Here is a 22,975-nt window from a genome sequence, read left to right as displayed (position 1 = left end):
AAAAAAGCTTCCAAAGGTGAATAATAAGCTAAGCTGATTTATGTTACCCCTACGGTAAATTTGTTTAACTCACGCAAGAATAAAAGGCAAACGAGTTGGAAGGAAACGTTGCGTGAGGAAAGCAGCGTTTTTCGCTAAATAGCATAATGGCTTAAAGTGATAGAATGTAGAATAGAATTTTATTCTGCAATTAATGCCAAAGGAGGCGTTGGATACACCTTGAACGAGGCGCAGAGGGCAGCTTCAAGCTAGAGTTAGAATAAAAAAAAAAAATCTGGTGAATCTTGAGAAAATGTATTTAAATTTAAAAGTTTCGCCGAGTAATTGATAGAAATGTGCACTGCATTTCCCACCAAATACCTAATGAAGAGACTCTTGTGTGTCCTCATTACGACAGAAAGAAGCTCATGGAAGGCAGAAAAAGAAAATTTAAAAAAGAAATTCTTCTTACCGAGTCAGTCAAAAGTTTGCTGGTGCCGTGACCAGGATTCAAGCCCACAAAACGCCTGCCTACCTCCTTGTGCGAAGAGTAAAGCGATCTCTAAATTATGTACACACAAACGCTGCTGAATCTCCAGTTACCTAGATTCAACGTAATGTAGCCGATTGTCCCACCCCGGTCGACTCATTTGCACCCACAAAGAAAAACAAAAACACACATTTTCCCCCATTGCCCCCAAATTGCTTGTTGTTGTTGCTTTCTTTTCCACACACCATGATCGATAGCTTCATTAAAATTGATTCCGACCGACATTCTTTCAACCCTGCCCAGCGTGTACAAGAAAACTTCCTCCAATCAGCTGCTCACGCTGTACCTCGGGAGTCGGGAGCTGGTGGCACGGAAGGGCGTCATCGAACCGCTCAAGGGCGTGCTTTACATCGATTCGAAAATCATCAACGAGGCCAAAATCTACGGACAGCTTACACTAACGTTCCGGTAAGTACGGCTGGCGGTTGGACATGCGTTGTTGCGTGTAGCTCACCATAAGCGTCATGGTGTTTTAATCACCCAGCGCCGGCGGCGTTGGTCGTTCAATCAGGTGGAAAAGGGGGTTTTGCCCGGAAAACACGGGCGGGGGGGGGGAAAGACAGTCGATCTCTCGTAGCCTTCCTTCTTCGCTTTCATACTAGTAACTCAACGCAAAACTAAAGCTTGAACCTCGTTACCGAGTTCCGCCAGGGGAAAAACTGACTACCAACCGTAGTTGGTAGCGATAAAGAAGAAAAAAAAACACATTTCCCAAACGAAAAACGAGCTAGCAAAAAACATTATGCGGTAATTAATTTTCTCTCCGATCTTGCTGCTTTATATTGAGTTTGTTTCTCTTTCTCTTTCTCGCTCTCGGTCGTGGGCAAAATCTGGAACCGACGTCCTGCAATTACGCTCTCCATCCCTGCGTGTATCCCCTCCATGCTGGATGGTGTGGATGTCCTTCCTTTCCGGCTACAGCTACGGGCGCGAGGATGAGGAAGTGATGGGACTAAAGTTCTGCAATGAAGCCGTTATTGCCCTGCAGCAATTTTGGCCCCGACCCGTAAGTGCCGAAACGGATTCGCTGACGCCCCTTCAGGTAAGTTTCGGGTGGGAGGAAAAGTTGGTCGAATAAAACGGTAACGTGGATATAATTAAGTAAACCGGCCGTTAGGTAAGGCGGCGGGCCGAAGTAAGCTTTCCAGATAGATTATAAGCGCATTTGTGAGATCCTGTCCGGCCGGTGTTGGAAGTTGTCAGTGTTGCGAGTGATGAAGTTTTGTTCGGAGAAATTTTGCCTAATCTCACAATTTATCCCATTCCGCAAAATTTTCCTTACCAGGACATGTGTTTTGTGTCGTTTTTCTTTTTAAGCCCTCTCAAAATCTAACTCTTTTACTGCTTTAATAGCAGTGTTGGGTTGGAAGTTTTCTTAAAACTCCACCGGAGACTGCTGCTGCCCTCCGGCGGTACACAATGATGGCGGAACACAAACATGTTGTTTACTAGCGAAAGCACAAACACAAACATGGTACCATTTCACGAAATTAATATTTCGTTCCCGAGCGAACGTATTCCGACTCGCTCGAACGCCACGCCAGAGTTAGGGTTGTATGCTGTAGCTTGTACAAGCGAGCTTTGGGTTTTTTATTTCACCCCGTACTCCATGAAACTGAGACACGAATCTTAGACAGCGTACCCAAAAAAAAAAAAAACAAAAAACAGCCCCAGCAAAACAATAGCAGCGTACTCAGTTTCTTCTTTACCAGGAACACAAAATACAGAATACAGCTTCGTCGCTCGGCTTTATTTTAGTAAACTAAGATACCTCGCACAGATATTTTTACTTGTTTTGGACGTCGCCCAACGTTCCAGTAGATGCTTCGTTCGAAGTTGTCCGCAACATTTTTGTAAACATATGTTAACAGAAAGTCAGAAATGACAGGCCAAGACTCTGCTTACTTCAACTAATGCATCCCAGATGCTCGGTGCCGTTATCATATTCCATTCGGACCATGCCTCCATACACAAGACTTGCGTATCTAGCCTCCTGAGTTTGAAGATCCATCAGACAAGAGAGTAACTCCAATTGGTCCATCTCCGTGACTCCGTGTCTTTAAGGAATCAAATCCCATCCGAATCGTTCCCCCATACAAAGGCCTCCAGACTTCTGAGTTTGAAGATGCAACTACTTCAAGGCATCAGATAGCAGAGTAACTTAAATTGGTCCATCTCAGTAACTCAGTGCTATGAAGGTCTCAAATTCCATCAGAATCGTTCCCTCATTCACAGGACTACATTTTAAGACTGCTAAAATATAATTGCCAAAGGAAAAGGTCCATTTGCTTCAAGAGATCCTTTGGCATAATGTGGTGAGCTTATGTCTATCCAGAAGAACTCTCTTGAGAAAGATGCTTCATGTAATTGTCTTCAGTTACGACCGACATGCAGGCGTCGTCTAAGGCTTCCGACTTCAAAAACTTAGGGCAAAATATTCAATCTTGTCCAAGATCTTGACCACAGGTTGGGATGATTCTTCCGACTAATGGGATGAAGATACGGAAATTGAAGGCCACCAGGCGTCCATTTGGCCAGGAAATACATCGCAAAGGCTCCTAGCTCTATATTTGGGACTGAACCTTACATTGGACACTATTGAACGTTCCCTGATGTAAAATATTACTTCAATATTGCCTTTAATATCCTTTCACAAGCGCCATCACATCACCCGCCATCTAACTATTACTTTTTCTTTGATTTTTCCGCCCTTTTTCCGGCTCGATGCTGGTGATATCCGGCCGTGGCGGTACGACGATCGAACGCTAAAACAACAAACAACAACAACCCCAACAGGAAGCGCTGCTCGAGCGGCTGGGCAAAAATGCGGTTCCCTTCGCGCTGGAAATAGGAACGCTCGCCCCACCGAGCGTGCAGCTTTTACCGGCCAAACGGTACACCGGAGCACCGATCGGTACCAGCTATGACGTTCGCGTCTACACAGGTAAGTGCCACGACTTCCGGCGTATGCAACCGCGACCGAGGCATGTGAAGATGACGCACCGCGACAGCGCAACCGTGAAGCCTCATTCGAACCTTCCGGTGGTGACGGTGGAATGTGACACCCTTTTTTGCCCCGGGGGCTAATTGATTTACGATGTCCCTTCCGGTGAGGTTGATTGTGTTTTTTTTTCCATCCCGCCACGCTCGCCGGCGTGTATCTATCTTTTCCGTCCTACCCGATGACTGCGACCACCGACGAATGCGCCCGGGGACCAATGATTGGCCGGCAATGGCATGGCTACGGCACGACCCCAGCCGAAACATCCGGCGACGAACGTGTACAGCGGAGATCAACTGTGAGATTAGGTATAAGATTAATCCATAAGATCTGCCTTGATAGTACCAAAGCGCCGGCCGCACTCGAGACGGCCACCGTCAACAACTCGTTCGGCGAGCCGCAAACCGGCCCAAAAAGCCCACCGGCCCTAACACCGCAGGCCTCGATTCCGGGCGGACCGGACAGTAATGCCAACACTACCACCACCACCACCACCATTCCCCGGGCGCTTCGGTTACGACTGTCGCCGAAATCGCTCAAACTGTCCTCGCTTCATCGGCACAGCAGCAGCGTGGACAGCACGAACGGAGGCATCAAGTCGTACGGCGATCATGCCATCATCGAGCTGACGGAGACGAACAAGGTGAGTGGCGAGCATGTGTGTGCTGTGTGTACGTGTGCAGGAAGGAGTAGATGGGTAATTTATTGCCAAAGCCTACGGAAGCCTTTACGGTTAAGCTCCACGGTCGTCGGTGCGTGCGCGTGGGGAGAACAAAAGCGGCGAGAAATAAAATGAAACGAAGGATAAATTGAATCCAATACAAACTGCAATCAATTTTCGCAAAACCAGCGCTGGAATAGGCTTGTCGTTGGTGTAAAGCCACTTCTTAGAAGCTTCGTGTGTGTGTGTGTGTGTCTGTGTGATTTTGCGCTTAATTTATCCAATCTATCCGGAGAGAACTGTTCGTGTGTTTAGAAAATTTCCGGTTCGATTCTTAAGAAGCAGGGAATAAGGTTTGCACACTGGTTCGTAATTTTGTGCTTCATAAGAAATGTTGTTTGATTGATTGCTTAGGTGGAATTGATTAAGCCGGCACACATCAGGTGTGAAGCATCTGTTTAAATTTCTCGTTTAACCTCGGCCCCGAAAATTGTACCTCGGAAATTAATACAGATAAGCTAATGGAGGAAAACGTCCATTTTAAGAAAAATATATATTGCACACACGACACACTAGAATGTGACATCGAATTTGAAAATGTATCGCTCACGGCACGTCATACACATGTCCGATTCGAATATCGATCCCGACCTCAGCCTCAGTCGGTGGAGTGAAAGTTCTTCCACATTGCTGGTTAGCCAAACAAACCCCCCCACACAAACACACACACACACAAAGCGTGACGCACTCAGCATCGTGTTTAAAATTAAGGCAATTTTCGTTAAACACCAGGCGCCTCCATCGTTCCCAAAAATCACCCGGCGCCTCCATGCGGTTTGCCGATATTTCGCAAACTGGTTGCTACTGGTAAAAAGGATGACGCAGACAAAATTCGGACAGTTTGGCAATTGGCCAACGTTACGAGCATATGGGGATACGAGCAACAACAAAAAACAACAAAAACAAGCAGTTATCATACATCGCCTAATGAGATGTGACGGGACATCTGACTCGGAAGCATCAGGTCAAAAATACTCGTCGCGCCCGGACCAACCGCCAACTAAAGAGATAAATTGATGACAAGCACTTTGGCCAGCCGACTTGCGTCAGTTTCGGTGAATAATAACTACCCATCTGTGGAAGCACATTTCTCGCACATTCCGTGAACGGGTCCCATCATCGGGAATGTACCGGCCGCTGCCATTGCGCTGCGCTATCATTTATTCACCAGTCCCCCCGGTGGGACCAAATTTAGCGCACCGTACATATACTTGCACGGTAATGGCCGCACCGGGTGCACATCAACGGGAAGCGACCGCATTGTTACAACTTTCGCTCGTTCGCTCTCTCTCTCTCTCTGTCGTTCTGTTTTGCGTGCGTGCTGCCATCTTAGTGGCAATAGAAATGGTTAGTTTGTTAGTTAGGTTAGGTGCTCTGCTATTTTTACTTTCCCTTTTCGAGTACGATGGATAAGAAGCAGAAGCTGGCCTGTCATTCCACACAACCCAAAAGGCCTACTCCAGTCCAGTGACAACGAGAATTGTTTCCAGACCGTAGAAAAAGACTAGAGTAAACCTGCCAGCTATCCAATTATGAAGGTCATTATTTGCCTTTATGATGAGGGATCATTCCGGTTGACCCATGAACACCATCCCGGAGACCATCTCGGAAGGAAAATGAAGAAACGAAGGAGGAAAAAACACACTTACAAACAAACCAGAGCGTATCGGGGCAGAGAGAACTGTCCGACTACTGCTCGATAGCCACTAGAACACGAGAACAAGAACACGAGCCTCTTTTTCATCTTGCAGATGCCAAAGCTCATTCGCCGTGGAGTACGGTAAATCGAGACGTAAATAATTGATTGCAGCCAGAATCTTCATCCCCGGGGGACACAGGGGGGGCAAGAATGAGGCAAGTGAAAAAGGAAGACAAAAACTGACTTTTGACAATGGGCTTGCTCAAAGCTTTTGTTCGTTCGGGACACAAGTTCTGGGGTGTTTTTTTTTAATTTGAACAAATCCTTTCTGTGCCTGTAAGGATTGCATACTTCAATTAAATAACTAAGGATTTGAGGAAGAAGATTTTAAGGATCATCCCAAGAGCCAATTAGACCAAAATAATACAAATCCGCATCGAAATCTCAAAATTTGGAAATTCTTGGTTCGCACTTTATACTAGTATACCTTTCACGCAGAAACAAAATTAATCATTGAGAAACCGTTTTTCACTTCACTACACAGGGTCCGCAAGTGTCCGTCGATAAGCCGTTCCTGTGGGCAGATGGGCGCGTCAACCTGAAGGCTTCACTGAACAAAGCGGCCTACGTGCACGGTGAAAACGTAACCGTTACGCTCGACATCAAGAACGACAGCCGAAAAATTGTGCGAAAAATTCGGGTAAGTAATCCGAGAACTCAAATCCGAAATTGTGCGTGTGCGTATGTTTGATGGATTCCGGTTTTTTTGTTAGTCTTCACCCTTTGCAATGGTTTCCATTGCGATGTTTTCCAAGCGCACGCACAAAACCGTTTGCATATGCCGTACGCAGGATATGGAGGATAGTACAGAGCCTTACTAGTGCTATTTTTAAAACCCATCTCACTATGCGGTGGCCAAGGACAAACGAGAAGAAAATTATTAATATATATAAATAATAAAAAAAATCAGAGTCAGTGATGCCTGTTCTGACAATCGGTTTAAGTCGCTTTGAGTTTCAAATAATCTTCTCACTTCTCGAAAATGGAAATTAATAAAATAAAGAAAATCCCTGCAATGCTCTGCTAATTGAGACACTGAAGAGGAAATTCAAACCATTCTCTCCTAGTTGCTTTAATGCAAATGGTTTCGTACTTCTTCTTCTTTGGCACTACAACCTCGAGAGGTTAAGTACGGGGAGGCGGTCTGGATGGGATTTGAACCCCGGCTCTGCCGTGTGAAGACCGGCGCCGCTGTCGCCTCGGCCATCGGACCGCCCCATTGGTACGAATGGTTTCGTAAATGGTATTTTAATTGTAACAGTAAAACAAGGAAATTATTAGACAAAACAGGTCGTTGATAGAAGCCGTTCTCGCAGAAGAAGAACGCGTCCAAAATCCATCAACTGGACAAAATCCATCATTGAGTTAAATTTGAGTTAATATTTTTAAATAGAATAAGTGACTTTTAATTTTATTTTTGACCCCTTCCGGCCCATAGTGCCTCCGCAAAAGGTTATTAGTAGCACACGATACGAGAAAGGACACTTTCACATGACAACCTATTCTCCCATTTCCAAGCGAATATCTCGGATCGTCCATCCGGCAGGACGATCATAAAAGCTTATCCTGTGGAATTGGTCGTTAGAATAGAACTTGGCTTGGAGATTATTTGTTGTAAGGGAAAATGGATCTCTCTCTCTCGTTGTGGAAAGAGAGAGAAAAATCGAAGCAACCAACGTTTGCATGCATGTCGTGCTAGTTATTTAAATTATTTGAACAATGGCTACCCAATACTAGTGTTTCTCCGGGTGCCAGCTACGATGGGTGGATATTTTATCACCCAAAAAAACCCTCTCCCTCCCACCTATTATCAATGCCACTGACTAGCTGAACAATGCTTGATTGTATTAATTGAGTTACGGGCGAGTATCCCTCGGGTGCCTCGCTCGCATTGTCCAATTTCCACTCAAATTTCCTCCCCGCTTTTTTATTCCCTCTTTCCAGGAAACATTGTATTGCATTACGATTTGCAAAATTGAAAACGAAACCAACACACAAATGCGCTCGCTCGCCTTATCAGCTTTCACGGATGCTCTTCGGTTCGGTGGAAGTGCAATCGGTAAAGCGATGTTGCTGCATAATTGAATACATGTAACGCGAAACTAAATGGGTGGATATTAAATTGAATTCATATTCCACCGGTTCACTGGAACGGCCGGTGGTTGGAGGGCTCATCAGGCAAAGCCAACCAAACAGGATCATTCCCGAAAAGCCCGATGGCTAGCGTGATTTTATTCCGCGTAATGATAGGATTAATGTTTTTATAATGCACAGCGACAAAAAAGCTGGCAACAGTATCCCACTGGAATGATGTCGGGAGGGGTTTGGGGAAGCAAATCAGGAAGCAAATGGCGGCCAAGAGTCGCTAATGATAAACCAACATTGTCTCGAATTAATTAACTGCGACCCAACTACAAGCAGCAAAAAACTTCCTTAATGCACACTTAACAACATTTTAAATTCAACGGCTTCCCCATGCCGGCCCGTTCTGATCCGTTAATGTGCTTTATTAGCTTCTTGTGCTTAGCCTTCTTTCACTGTCGCTGTGTCCCCTAACCCGCCCGCCGGTTGACCCTTCGAATTACGGCAATTGGCCTCGGGCCCGTAATGTAAACTCAAGCACACTGGCAACACATTGGCGGTGTCTATTTCCATTACCCGCAGTCTTTACTACCCCTTTTTTAACCCTGTTTTCATCCCCTGTCTGCTGAATGCGGACCATGTAAAGTGGCATGAATATTCATGAGAATCTTCATCAAAACGGACATCGGATTGTAGACTTTGAATTTTACAAAAATGTAAGGCTGAAGGTCCTGCTTCCCTTGCCTCTCGCGTTTTTGCTTGCTCACGCTGCAATGGGGCTGCAGCTTCATCTTGCCACCTCCTTCGGAATGTCACATAATCCTATTTTGAGCCTGCTGTAAAAGTTTCCGCAGGCGGGCACCAGAAGTTAATCTGTTTTACTGTATCAGCATGTTCCATCCATTTGCCGCCTGACAATGGGGCATACAGGGAGAGCACATACAAGCTTAGTATAGAGCGAAAGTTAGAATGGATATAAAACACCTTTTGATGGCACCAAGACTGTACGGAGTGCAAAGACCGTGCCACAGCCCCCCCCCCCCCCCCTTCGCCTAAAGCAAACAAGTTGACGCCGGCGAGCCAACAAGAATCATGCAGCACCAACGTCGACCCTACCCCGTCTCTAAGCAAACTAAAGAACTCTCTCTCTCTCTCTCTCTCTCTCTCTCTCTCGCTTTCTCGCTTTCTCTCTCATTGCAGCTGGTTGCCGTACAGCACGTGGACGTGTGCATGTTCAGCAACGGCAAGTTCAAAAACATCGTCGCCGAGGTGGACGTCAGCAAACACATCGGTCCGGGCGATACGCTGCACGCGTCCTACTCGCTACTTCCGGTACGAGGTAAGTGATATTTATGGCCCCAGTTGGGTGGATGGATCTGCTACAGGACAACACGATCTGTACGGTGATGCGTTACATGCTCTGCTCCCGGAAGCATGAAGCAAATGCACCAGCTCTCCGCGGCGTGGATGAAAAAAAGGACAGGCGCGTTTAACTGAAAGGCAGGCAAAAAGGCAAACGCCATTCCTTTTGATGTGGTTGGTACGGCCGATAAATCATGCACATCAGTAAAGGGGAGTGCCACTCAGGTGCATGGGGGCATCTTGAGCCTTTTTTCTCATCGTGCCAATTACGAAGAATGATACATCAGACAAAACTCGTCAAGTGTCTTGGGGAGCTCGCCACACCGACCTGGCCACTTCTTCCGGTTATCCTAACGCACAATCTCTTTGAATCGCCACCTCTCTTCCAGGCACCACCAAAAACTGGATCGCCGTGGAAGGTGCCTTATTTAGCAGCAACAGCGCCGATCCGAGCTCCTCCGCCTACAACTCGAAGCTGGCAACGAGCGCACCCCGCGGCATGCTGTCCGCATCGGCCGCCTCGACCGAGGAGAAGAACGTGTTCGCCATCTACGTGTCCTACTACGTGAAGGTGAAGCTAATACTCAGCAGCATGGGCGGCGAGGTATCGCTCAAGCTTCCGTTCGTGCTCGGGAACGTGGAGCTCAGCAATCCGGACGCCACCAAACCGCCGGACACGCTGAGCGGACTGAAAAAGTTGCGCGAACTGCGCCGAAAGTCGTCCGCCATCGCCACCAACGGTGGTGTCGGCGGCAGCCTAGACTTTACGCCCTGCCGCTCACCACTGTCCAAGGAGCTCAGCCTGCGGGATGTGGACGAACCGCCCGAGGACGAAGCGGTCGGCAGTCGGGTGCGAAACCTGAACCAACACAATCAACCGCAGCCAGCGGGGGGCGGTTCGGGCGAGGAGCAGGCCACCATCAACAGCCGCCGGGAGCTGTTCAAGAACTCCAAGTTCAATGAAAACCTGAGCAGTACAATCGACATCATCACCGAGGACTTCCAGACGATCACGGCCAACATTTCCAGCCTGATCACCAAGTCGGACTCGAGCAAATCGAACCTGAACGAGGCGGGCGTGTCCTGCAATCAGGAGATTAGCGTCGAAGCGCAGATACACTGTCCACAGTCGGACCCGGTGGTGGCGGTGATGGTGGAGGACGCTTCTGCGCGCGTTTCCCCATCACCCCAGCCCTCCCCGCAACGGTCGCCCCAGCCGGTGGAGCATTGATAGTGGACCGGGGAAGGCAGGCGGCCGATTCCACGGAAACCACAGTACTCTCCTCGTCTACTCGTCGTACGTCGTGTGTATGTCGTGATTGTCGGTGTAATTCGTTGTGTGCGTGTGCATGAATGTTCGTCTACGCCCGCTTGGCGTTCCCAGCCTTCTGGGATGGGGATGAAAGACAAACAATGCAAAGCCTACTCTTTTCTACTAGCATTCGAAATGTATAAGCGTCCAAAACCTACTAGTCCCCTTACTAGCCAGAGGCATTGTACTGAACCTTAGCTTAGTGTGAAGAAACAGCAGAAAAAAAAGACCCAGACTCAAACAAACAAAGACAGAGGACGGTGGGAGAATCCTGGCTCTGGGTTTGGAATCTTCAGCTCAGCGAGCGAGCGTAACAACCTGTCAGGGACTGCCGTACTCCGTGGCTCGGGAGAGTAGTAGCAGTAGTAGCTTTAACTTGTACAATCACGCACGCCGCACGTGCTCGGCGACCCGTGACACCCAGAACCAGCAGCAGTAAATGTATTTAGCGAACGTCGGTTAGCATCCTTTCTACTCACTTACGCGCCCTGTCACCGCGAGGCAAACGCTTCGAAACGTCAATCAAAGCCTGAACCGTCACCAGTCATCATCCCCGTGTGTGCCTAGTACAGATGTGTTGAGCAAGCGAGCCCCCCCCCCCCCCCCCCACCGGGGGTCCGAAAGGGAAAACAACGGAAAGCAGGTTAAAAGTATTGCTCATTCGGATTCTTTACTCTAAACAAACAAAAAAGAGGAGGCAGCACATGTGCGGTCTAAGTTCTGTGAACTTTTTCGAAACAACTTCTCCTCCGTTCGCCGTTCCGGGAACAATGGAAGTCGAGCGGGAAATTGGTATAATATTACAAGCAGAGAAAACTGAAGGCAAATTAAAACAACACACACACACACACACCTAAACACACTTTTCCCTGGAAATGGAGTCGTTGGCGCGATTCCGCGACGTTTAACCGGAAGCCTTTATACATAAGCCCACTGTCACTGATACATATCGAGAGAAGAAGATTATATATACACGCACGGGACTCCCCCCCCCCCACCCTCCCCCTTTCGAAGGACGAGGACGAGATTTCGGCAGTCTAAACTTATGAAAACCATTTCTTTCTGGAAATTCTTTCCGGCCGGAATGCTGGCCTTTTTCTTTGTAGCTGCTGTAGCTGTTCCTTGTTGAGTTCCTGTACTACCAAAAACAAAAAGATTACCAAAAACAAAGTAGAAAAATTGTTGTTTTCGCTACAAGTATTTTAAATACAACGCTAGATAATACGAGTTGCGGACATTAGTATGAGGAGAAGCATATTAAGTAGCTGAAGGTAGTCGCCGGACGAGGTTTTCGTTTCACGTGTTGCTTTATGTTTACGCCATTCCAGGTATGTGCCATGTATGTATGTGTGTACGTGTGAGTGTGTGTGTGTGTGCGTGTCGCGCGATACCATAAATCATAGGCACTACCCAAAGTTGGACAAGCGGGCAAAACTTCCCCCCCTGGTTTGCGGGGCATCTAGCAACCTATAGGACACGGGAAGGACTCTTCCTTAATTATCCGCTAATGCGAGAGAGAAAGAGAGAGAGAGAGAAAAATACCCCCCGAGTGGATGCTGTGCGTCTGCTCGTAGATATATATATTTAGGTGGAAATGAGGCGTAAATTAATCGATTCACCTTGCTGTTGGTATTTGAGACGAAGGTACGCGGATAGATACTAAGTAGATATTGTGACAGCCGTACCGATGTATGTAAGTGTAGCCAAACCTAGTTGCTAGATAATGAAGCGCCGGGAAGTGTTGGGGAGGGCACGAAACGCAACTGCAGTGCACTGTTGCTGGTTTCAACGTAACTTCCCTTTCCGGCAAGTACACAATACTATTAGAACGACAGCCATTAACACTACTACTACTACTGCTAGCAACTACTATTACCACTACTACTCACACTAGTGCTGTAGGTGTGTCTGCAGTGTCTAAACAGGTAAAGAAGATATTTAAAACTGAACGAGTAAATAAATTGATGTTTTGTACGAAAAACCGTAACGTATTGGTGCAGCCATTTTGTAACACTGATTCTTAATGTTAGCGGACTTCATATCAAGAGAAAATAGATTCACTCCTTCACCGTAGTGCAGCAATCTCCAGTTCTCGACGCTGTCAGTGCTAGTGCTAGGCGCGGGATCAATGCGGGTGTTCTGTTCCGTGTGCTGAACTATATCGATGAAAAAAGGTCGGCAACAAGTCCCGACAAGCTTACATCATCATCATCATCATCATCATCATCATCATCATCATCATCATCATCATCATCATCATCATCATCATCATCATCATCATCATCATCATCATCATCATCATCATCATCATCATCATCATCATCATCATCATCATCATCATCATCATCATCATCATCATCATCATCATCATCATCATCATCATCATCATCATCATCATCATCATCATCATCATCATCATCATCATCATCATCATCATCATCATCATCATCATCATCATCATCATCATCATCATCATCATCATCATCATCATCATCATCATCATCATCATCATCATCATCATCATCATCATCATCATCATCATCATCATCATCATCATCATCATCATCATCATCATCATCATCATCATCATCATCATCATCATCATCATCATCATCATCATCATCATCATCATCATCATCATCATCATCATCATCATCATCATCATCATCATCATCATCATCATCATCATCATCATCATCATCATCATCATCATCATCATCATCATCATCATCATCATCATCATCATCATCATCATCATCATCATCATCATCATCATCATCATCATCATCATCATCATCATCATCATCATCATCATCATCATCATCATCATCATCATCATCATCATCATCATCATCATCATCATCATCATCATCATCATCATCATCATCATCATCATCATCATCATCATCATCTCATCATCATCATCATCATCATCATCATCATCATCATCATCATCATCATCATCATCATCATCATCATCATTTTGTCACATCACAGGGCTCTTTAGTTGTAAGTATTTTAATTACACCTTCACAACGTTTGGAAAAAAATGTTCAGTCAGTCCTCCCCTACCGACAGCGTACGGTCTGAATAGGACTTGATCCTCGGTCCTGTCGTATACAGACCTGCGCCTTTGTCACCTATACCACCGGGCTCGAATTTTATTCTTACATTCCATTGCTTGCATTCCATTCTGCATTCCATTTTCTACGATAAACTCGAACATTTTCTACGATGTGTACGTTCACATCCTCTGTGCCGGAACTTCATGTCATGCGTATGTCTGTATCGAATCACCACAGATCATCCCAGTCGATAAACGATAGTAACTACCCACCGAGAACAGTACAGCAGCTGAGATTCCACCACAATAGGGCATATTTTCCGTTGCTATCGAAGCATTTTTCACACAGGAAAAACAACCCCATCCCATGCCACCCCTCGGAGAAGAAAATCGTTCCATGTTTTAAGGATTACAAAATATCCGTTCTTCTTCGTACGTGAGGCCGGGGCTCCCGGACCATGTATAAATATTTATAGAATATATTGGAACGAATGAGGCAAGAAGCGCAAAAAAAACAATCGACTGTGAAGTAAATGTGTACGACCTGTGGGAAAAGCCCGGCACCGTACCACCACGGCACCGGAGCTTGCACCAGCTGTTTACCCGAGGAATGCGTTCAAACGAAACCAATAGTTAACGATTCGGTGGATCACATCCTTGGTGGAATTCTTGGAGATAGGTTTTGGAGATACCTTTTGATTTTTTTTTTCTGTCGGCCTATCGGCTTTGTTTATACAAATGGTGCCCTTACCGGAACACGGTTGCGAAGTATTTATTTTTCCGTTCGATTTGATAGCTCCCTTTACTTACTTTCTTTTGTCTGCTCACCTTTAACACAATCAAATGGGGATGGGGTTAAAGGTAAGAGAGGAACAAATTCATGAATAGACGACTATAGACACCTTTTCGAATTTCTCTGTTCCACTGTCCACTATTACTTTGAAGCCCCCGTTTTCCCGGATCTCTCTTCTAGCGGGCTAGACCTTTTCCACGAAAAGCGAACAACATTAACCCGCTTTCTTCCAGGTACTTTACAGAGAGATTAGGACAATGTCCATTGCCAGCAACATTCGAAAGAAATGACCTTTCGTCTAGCAGCAAACAGGGCGCAGTAATTCTATGGGGGGAAAATCGATTCCCCCACCCAGTCCACTGTCAACATTGCCATGATTCAATTGGCGAAAGCTGTCCGACCACCGGGGCCCCCATCAATTTCGCTGGCAGGGATCAACGCAAGAAAAAGGGGTTTTTGAGTGATGGATTCATCGGAATTTGGCAGCTTTTTAGATTGAGAATCAATGATAATTTAAATCTCATTTCATATCTAGCTTCAGTACGAAGGTACGATGTTTTACAGCTTCCATCGCGGATGGGCGTCCGTACCGAGGACCCTCCATCAACTTTAGATAACTTCATCATTTTCCTTCGTTCAATCGGATGCTTATCCCGGGCACCCGGGTAACAGTCGAAGCGTTCGCCCTTCACATCTTAAAACATTGCATAATGTATTCTGCACCAAAATCCTTTCATATAAATAAAGCTCACATGATCATGCGTGTGTATGTGTGTGAGTGTGTGAGTGTGCGTTCCGTGCCACGCTCATTTCTTCCTCAATATCCTTCGTCGGAACAGGTAATGTTGTGGTCCGGGTATTTGGTTAGCAGCAAACGTCTCGTTTCGGTGTGGTCCGCCTTCCCATAGCCCTGCGAGTAGCCGTACACCTTGATCTGCTTCAGGTCCGGTCTGTTCTCGATCCGTCCACCGCCGAGACACTCCGTCTCGAGCCCAAGCCCCAACAGCGCCGAGCTAACCTCATCGTAAATATCCGAATGCCACTGGGCCCGATCGAAGCCGCGAACGATCAGCTTCGATGGTTCGCTGCCGTCGGTTTTTTCCTTGCCGTAAACTTTGATCAGCACGTACTTGAAGATTCCTTCATCGATCTCCACCACCGGAACCGCATCAAGCTTGGCGTCGACCATACTGGCAAATGTTCTCCAACACACTGCAAATCGAGGGAGGAACTCGTTAAATAAGATTAAACATTATCCGCTTCGCTGCATTTACCGTTGCTTCCGGGAACCACTTTAGGCAAAAGATGCTTGATCCCAAGCCGGCAAATCGAGCTCATCCTGTGCAAAATGTCAACATTCGCTGTCAACAGATGGAAAACCGCTCTTCCCATTGTTCCCGCAAACGATTACAAACAAACGCCAGAGACGCAAAGTGCACTAAATTCTCGTTCATAATGGAAATAAAACAATTGGAAAACTGATTTCCACACAAATTTGCAACTTTTTTGCAAAATTAATTAATTAATTAAAAATATCATTTTCAAGTATTCAACTCGAATGTCATCTACGCACCTGGGATGGTTGCCAATGTCAATTTTGACAGTTGAAGGCCACAATCAAAATGTAAACAAAGCTGCGCAGCAAAAATTGCAAAACAACACCGGAAAGTGATGGTAAACTAACATTAAAAATAATGGCTTTAAAACTTGTTAGGGACGCCCCTACGGTGTGGAACTATCTGAATGGGCTGGTAAATCTTTACAAACCTGCCGGTGTCACGGTACAGCAGGTACAAAACACGATCATCCACAATCTGTGCCGAGGTAAGGCTGTGGGAAGCATTCACATGTATCAACAAAATTATTTAACAAAACCTTTTTTTTGTTCTATTTTATAGATCTTAACCAACTCGAAGTACGACCATCGCTGCAGCGTGTAGTAATAGGCAATGCTGGCGAATCTAAACTTGTTGTAAGAAAGGTGGAAGACTTATCGGACAATGTGCTTGTGACAGGACCACGCTATCAGCCGGAAGATATCAAATGCCGGTTCTCTGCAAATCATGGTCGTTTTACCAGTGGTGTAATAGGTATGAAATAATTTCAATATAAATGTATTTGAATTTTCTAACACTCTTCATCCTCTTCTCCCTGCAGTGCTGGGCATCAACAATGGCACAAAGCTTGCCTTCAGACTGCAACAGAATCGTCCGCTGCGAGTGTACCGCGTGACCGGATTTCTCGGAAAAGCAACCGAAACACATTTCGCCAACTCGCGTGTAACGGCCCGCGCCACCATCGATCACATCGGATCGGAGAAAATCGGTCGCCTTCTGGCATCGATCCAGGCATCGCATCAGCGCAAGATGTTCGAGCTGAGCGGTATCGACATACAATCACAGGCCGCCTACGAACTAGCGTGCAGAGGAACGATACGGCCCGCAGACAACCGCGTACCAATGATTTACGGCATTCGGCTGGCAGAGTACCGGAAACCTTTCTTTACCATAGAAATCCATGCCATCAACGAGACGGAAGCGTACCTCGGTGAGCTGGTACACGAGATCGGGATCAATCTGAAATCGTGTGCCCACTGTACCGGCGTCCGGTGCATACGGCACGGTCACTTTCTGCTGGAAGATTCGCTGCTCAAAAAGGACTGGAACCTGCAGAACATCGTCAGCGGTATGGCACACACGAATAAGCTCATTAATCAGCATCCGGACATGTTACAGCAGCACAGCTCATCGTTGCAGGAAATGGAAATGGTGCCCCTGGTCAATAAATAGTCTCGTCTCGAGCTGTGGGCGTAACACCCCACCCACACGCTTAAACCGCCGACGAGTCGAGTAGAAAGTTGTTTCAGGCCAGGCATCGGACGTGTAGAAGTCAGGTTACACGGCGCTTTATTTATGACCACTGTTGTTTCCCTGAGTGGCCCCGTTGTTCACGTGCAATAAATGATAGATTCTGCGTGGACCCTGCAATTTGGCACGCAAACATTGTAATAGAGGTACAAAGGTACCACCACTTCCATACATTCGTTACAAGGTTTTCATTTTCGTCGGTGTTTGAAGAATTCGCCACTCTTGAAGCTAAAAATACACATTACGATGGGAGAAAGAGCGAGAAATTTGAGTGACGAAAATTCCATCCAGACGATCAACAGCTCATAAATTTGCGGCAATGACACACACTTAAGGCCGGCCTATATTTGTGCACGCCGTGTTGTCATGGCCTGGTTACCAATCGTCCTGCTCCAGGCAAGGTTCGATGCACTTTTCACGGTTACCTTTCAGAATTCTACACTGTATGAGTCACTGTCGAACGTCTTACCTCGTGTGTCGGATTCTTCTGGATCGCTTGCGAACTCATCGAAAACCTTCCTTGACCTTGGAAGAACTACTTAAACCCTTGCTCTTCTGCGCCACAACCTCAGGAAGTCTCAACCCCCAAGTGCTAGCTTCCTTCACTTAGTTCTACCACCCTTCCCACATTGGAGCGAATTAACAATTCACAATGACGAGCTTGCCCCCATTCGATCGATTTGAAGAACATTGCCGTACAGGCTAAATCAATTCAAATTGTCATCACCTACAATAACTGCTCGCAATACAAAACGCAAGTAAATTTGTTTCTAATTTCGCTTCAACTATAGGGATCTTGTTCGTTGAAGTCGCAATTCATGTTCCGTTTTATTTCAACTATTATTGTTTCATGTTAGTATTGTTTTTCCTTTGCAGCACATTTCATCGCTCGGGTAAGAAGTAGAACAAGCTCTCGTAGACACATACGACGAAATGATTTAACATTCAACACTAAAGTAAAATACTTGTTTGCGGCTTATCACGTGCACATACGCAATCACCAAAGTGCTTCCTTGTTCCTATCCCTGACCGCAAGGGTTTAAATGGCTGTCGGCATCGGCTGCTGGTGTTTGTGGTGGTGGCTGGCAATAGTTGCTGTCGTCGTCGTCGAGCGTTGGTTTAGGAAATTAGAAGTTTTCTGCATAAAAAGCATGCTATTATCAAGCAGCCACATGGGGGGGGGGGTATTATGATGTTTCAATGTGTCCAGAAGAAGAAGATAAGCGGAAGAACAAAAGGGCTACTATATCCGTTGTTGTGTTGGCGCCAGCGTGGTTTTTATGGATTTCGCCCCAGTGTATATCTTCCCTTTCAGTACGCGGCGTGCGCCCATCCATCCGTCGGAATGTTGTAGGAGGGAGGGGGAGGTGAATGATTTAGTCAACCTCCTCGATGGTCGGTCCGGAGCCGGATCCGGCACCACCGGCGGCACCGCCAGCAGCGCCTCCCGCACCCGGAGCACCACCCGGGAATCCGGGCATGCCTCCCGGTGCACCGCCGGCACCCTGGTACAGCTTGCTGATGATCGGGTTGCACACCGACTCGAGCTCCTTCTGGCGGTGCTCGTACTCCTCCTTGTCGGCCAGCTGGTTAGCGTCGAGCCACTTGATCGTGTCGTTGCACTTGTCCAGCACCAGCGTCTTGTCGCTGTCCGTGATCTTGTCCTTCAGCTTGTCGTCCTCCATGGTGGCCTTCATGTTGAAGCAGTACGACTCGAGCGCGTTCTTCGCCGAGATGGTTTCCTTCTGCTTCTCGTCCTCCGTGCGGTACTTCTCGGCCTCGTTCACCATGCGCTCAATGTCCTCCTTGCTCAGGCGGCCCTTGTCGTTGGTGATGGTGATCTTGTTCTCCTTGTTGGTCGACTTCTCGAGCGCCGTCACGTTCAGGATACCGTTCGCATCGATGTCGAACGTCACCTCGATCTGGGGCACGCCGCGCGGTGCCGGCGGGATGCCGCTCAGCTCGAACTTGCCCAGCAGGTTGTTGTCCTTCGTCATGGCACGCTCGCCCTCGAACACCTGGATCAGCACGCCGGGCTGGTTGTCCGAGTACGTCGTGAACGTCTGCGTCTGCTTCGTCGGGATGGTGGTGTTGCGCTTGATCAGCACCGACATCACACCACCGGCCGTCTCGATACCGAGCGACAGCGGCGTCACGTCGAGCAGCAGCAGATCCTGCACCTCCTCCGACTTGTCACCGTGCAGGATGGCGGCCTGCACAGCGGCACCGTACGCGACGGCCTCATCCGGGTTGATCGACTTGTTCAACTCCTTGCCGTTGAAGAAGTCCTGCAGCAGCTTCTGCACCTTGGGGATACGCGTCGATCCACCGACCAGCACGATGTCGTGGATGCTGGCCTTGTCCATCTTGGCGTCACGCAGCGCCTTCTCCACCGGCTCCATCGTCGAACGGAACAGGTCGGCGTTCAGCTCCTCGAAACGGGCGCGCGTGATCGAGGTGTAGAAATCGGTTCCCTCGAACAGCGAATCGATCTCAATGCTGGCCTGCGTAGACGAGGACAGCGTACGCTTTGCACGCTCGCACGCCGTGCGCAGCCGGCGCAGCGCGCGCTTGTTCGTGGACAGATCCTTCTTGTGTTTGCGCTTGAATTCCTGCGCGAAGTGATTCACCAGACGGTTGTCGAAGTCCTCACCGCCCAGATGGGTATCTCCGGCGGTCGACTTGACCTCGAAGATGCCATCGTCGATGGACAGGATCGACACATCGAAGGTACCGCCGCCCAGATCGAAGATCAGCACGTTGCGCTCGCCGGCCGTCTTCTTGTCCAGACCGTAGGCGATGGCGGCCGCCGTCGGCTCGTTGATGATACGCAGCACGTTCAGCCCGGAAATCGTTCCGGCATCCTTCGTTGCCTGGCGCTGCGAATCGTTGAAGTAGGCGGGCACGGTAATGACAGCGTTCGTCACCGTCTTGCCCAGGTAAGCTTCGGCCGTTTCCTTCATCTTGGTAAGCACCATCGAGCTGACCTCCTCCGGGAAGAAACACTTCTTCTCGCCCTTGTACTCGACCGCAATCTTTGGTTTGCCCTCGATCGATTCCACCTCGAACGGCCAGTGCTTCATGTCGGCCTGGATGGCGGGATCGTCGAACTTGCGGCCAATCAGACGCTTCGCGTCGAAGATGGTGTTGGTCGGGTTCATCGCTACCTGGTTCTTGGCAGCATCGCCAATCAGACGCTCCGTGTCAGTGAAGGCCACATACGATGGCGTGGTTCGGTTGCCCTGGTCATTGGCAATGATTTCTACCTTGCCGTGCTGGAACACGCCGACACAGCTGTAGGTCGTGCCGAGATCAATGCCGACTGCTGGTGCTTTTGCTGCCATCTGCAACAAGAGGAAAAGCGTACAAATAAGAACTTGAAGAACAAAACAAAAAAAAACAGGACTTGGCTACCATGACCCCACGCGCGTGACCCTTTAAAACTCAATACAACATCGTGTACAGGGCTATAAACGCAGCGGGATTCTCGCTTTACCATAAAAAGGCGGTAACAAGCAAAAACCGGACACAGCTGCGGCAGCTGACAACGCCTGACAGCAGTAGCAGAGACGACGCACGATGCGCGCGCGATATTCCACCATAACCTTCTATGGACACATCATGGAAACACGTTCCATCCCTTTCTCTCACACACACACACACACGTCAAGGTGGCCATGACATGTGCTATTCTTGGAGCAGGAGCATTGGAAAAGTTCGTGCGAATTTCATTCACAGAGGAGCCCTAGCATTTTTACTCATATAGAACACTGAAAGAACTAGGTTGAAATTCATGGCAAAAATATCAGTTGCGTAAATAAAGCCTCCATTTTGTTTCCGCCGAGCCTCGTGTGCTTTTGACACCGAGACCGCCTCTCTTCCAGCAGGATTCTTCTTCCTTCTTTTCCTTCCATAGCATGCACGCACACACTAACACACAAGACGGAAGTGTAAAACCACGCGCTCCGGGGTTAAGAGCTTTCTAGAACTTGCTGGAACAAAAATCGAAAGTTCTAGTGCACTGGAAATCGGGCAATATTTATTTTAACAATTAGGTTAGCAATTATTAAAGCGAACATTGGGAAAACTGGAATAACAGGCCATTTCTCCAAAAGCACGTTTTTTACACCATTTCCTCCATGACATCTGTCACTTTGCGCTGTTGCCGTATGCGGCATGGATACGGCAAAGGCACACACACACACCCGTACTACATAGCTCACTTTTTGCATAACTTCGGCATAAATTGCGTTAACCGGTGGGTTTTAACGCGTCTTTTGAACTGTATTTCAGTAATGTAAAAAAGCTGAAACTATTTCTTCCGGGTTTCTACAATTGCTGGGCGTATTCCATTCCTCCAGTGTGCCATGGAAATGCGATAAGCGAGCTTAATGCCGCTTCGTGTGAAACGCCCTATCTATGAATCACGCGTTCATTGGAAGAAAAAAAACTTCCCCGAAATCACGTAATCAAGTAGCCCGATTTCATCAAATTGAACAGAAAATCAGAAATATCTCTGCTACAATAACCTCTTCGTGAATAGCCAATGCTCTTCCATCTTGTTTCCAAGCGCGTGTGTTCCATCGTGTTCCAGAATGTTCCCTCCTTGTTCACCCCCTAGCGGCGGCTGTGAACAAATGACTCAGAACCACGCGATTCGGCCCTGGAATTTTCCAGAACAGACCGGACAAATCTAATCGGCTTAAGCAGATTTACAGCCCGCCGTTCAATTCCACCCGTTTTAATCAGCTTTCTAAGCGTAAAACAAACCACAAAAGATTCATTTTCTTAAAAAAAACCCACGCTTTTACATCATCCTCCATGATACCCCTCCTCGCCCCACACCGCCATCATCTTACGGCCCAACGAAGTATGAGGCGACGAAGAAAGAAAAAAAAAGTGTGCTCCCGAAGATTCAACCTTTTCCCCGTAAATTAATCGGCCTTTGGCTCCCTCTTTTAACACTTACCTTTAGTTATAATGTGTTTGCACTTTCTTCTAGTCACTGAATTATCACACTTGGAACGAACTTCTAGCGATGTTCTGCTCGCACCGTCTACTTCTTCTTCGCTTGGATGTTAAACAAGAATTAACTGAACTGGCGATCCGTCTCTTGGCTGGAAGCGCGTGAAATCCCTGCTTCGTGCGATTTTGACATAAAGCCCATTGCAGGGGTTTTCCGCCTGTACTAATGACGGCTGCGTTGCGAATGACATATTTAGCACAACATTTAAAAAATCAGTGATTGCACTGTTTGTTGATAAAAGGGATATTACATTTTTGATTATTATTCAAGCAAGATTTTTTCCCCTTACCTAACTTAATACGATCGTGTACTTACCATCGTAAATAGAAAATGTTGCAGCCATATGATTTTTAGTACATTCTGACAGCTGTTGTGGCGTCGTATTTTGAAATGCCAGTTGATGTAACGTATTTTTTTTTTAACCAAAATGGGCTAACATTGGTTGGCGAAGAAATAAAACTACTACGTGTGAAGCAATGGATTTGATTTAGCTGTAAACAAGAAGCATTCTACAAAAAA

The 22,975-nt window shown here is 47.2% G+C and overlaps 4 protein-coding genes across 8 annotated transcripts in view; 2 read left to right on the top strand and 2 right to left on the bottom strand.

Annotated features, from left to right (window-relative positions):
• Positions 1-12,693, top strand: part of LOC118505706 — a 39,264-nt gene extending 26,571 nt beyond the window's left edge. For 4 of the 5 annotated variants that reach the window (XM_036041859.1, XM_036041861.1, XM_036041863.1 and 1 more), the window contains 7 exons: positions 773-937; positions 1,451-1,571; positions 3,326-3,473; positions 3,788-4,173; positions 6,435-6,590; positions 9,233-9,371; positions 9,784-12,693. In XM_036041859.1, the coding sequence (XP_035897752.1) occupies positions 773-937; positions 1,451-1,571; positions 3,326-3,473; positions 3,788-4,173; positions 6,435-6,590; positions 9,233-9,371; positions 9,784-10,625 (1,957 nt within the window). In that variant the 3' untranslated portion in view covers positions 10,626-12,693. The remainder of the gene's footprint in view (positions 1-772; positions 938-1,450; positions 1,572-3,325; positions 3,474-3,787; positions 4,174-6,434; positions 6,591-9,232; positions 9,372-9,783) is intronic. The other variant, XM_036041864.1, reaches the window with a different exon arrangement.
• Positions 12,694-15,250: 2,557 nt separating this feature from the next.
• Positions 15,251-15,943, bottom strand: LOC118505705 (sex-regulated protein janus-A-like). The gene is made up of 2 exons (XM_036041858.1): positions 15,838-15,943; positions 15,251-15,775 (listed from the first exon to the last, which is right to left on the bottom strand). The coding sequence occupies exons 1-2, from the start codon at positions 15,899-15,901 to the stop codon at positions 15,381-15,383; spliced, it is 459 nt and encodes a 152-aa protein (XP_035897751.1). The 5' UTR covers positions 15,902-15,943; the 3' UTR covers positions 15,251-15,380.
• Positions 15,944-16,147: 204 nt separating this feature from the next.
• On the top strand, positions 16,148-17,599 carry LOC118505704 (mitochondrial mRNA pseudouridine synthase Trub2-like). The gene is made up of 3 exons (XM_036041857.1): positions 16,148-16,387; positions 16,462-16,653; positions 16,721-17,599. The coding sequence occupies exons 1-3, from the start codon at positions 16,258-16,260 to the stop codon at positions 17,350-17,352; spliced, it is 954 nt and encodes a 317-aa protein (XP_035897750.1). The 5' UTR covers positions 16,148-16,257; the 3' UTR covers positions 17,353-17,599.
• Positions 17,600-18,196: 597 nt separating this feature from the next.
• On the bottom strand, positions 18,197-22,561 carry LOC118505701 (heat shock 70 kDa protein cognate 4). Its single transcript, XM_036041849.1, has 2 exons — positions 22,400-22,561; positions 18,197-20,774 (listed from the first exon to the last, which is right to left on the bottom strand). Exon 2 carries the CDS (start codon positions 20,772-20,774, stop codon positions 18,807-18,809), a length of 1,968 nt encoding a protein of 655 aa, XP_035897742.1. The 5' UTR covers positions 22,400-22,561; the 3' UTR covers positions 18,197-18,806.
• Positions 22,562-22,975: the final 414 nt, after the last annotated feature.

The sequence above is a fragment of the Anopheles stephensi genome, chromosome 2 (genome assembly GCF_013141755.1).
Source record: "Anopheles stephensi strain Indian chromosome 2, UCI_ANSTEP_V1.0, whole genome shotgun sequence".
NCBI lineage: Eukaryota > Metazoa > Arthropoda > Insecta > Diptera > Culicidae > Anopheles > Anopheles stephensi.
The sequence above is the reverse complement of the archived record's forward strand: the minus strand, read 5'-3'. Positions and strand labels throughout refer to the sequence as shown.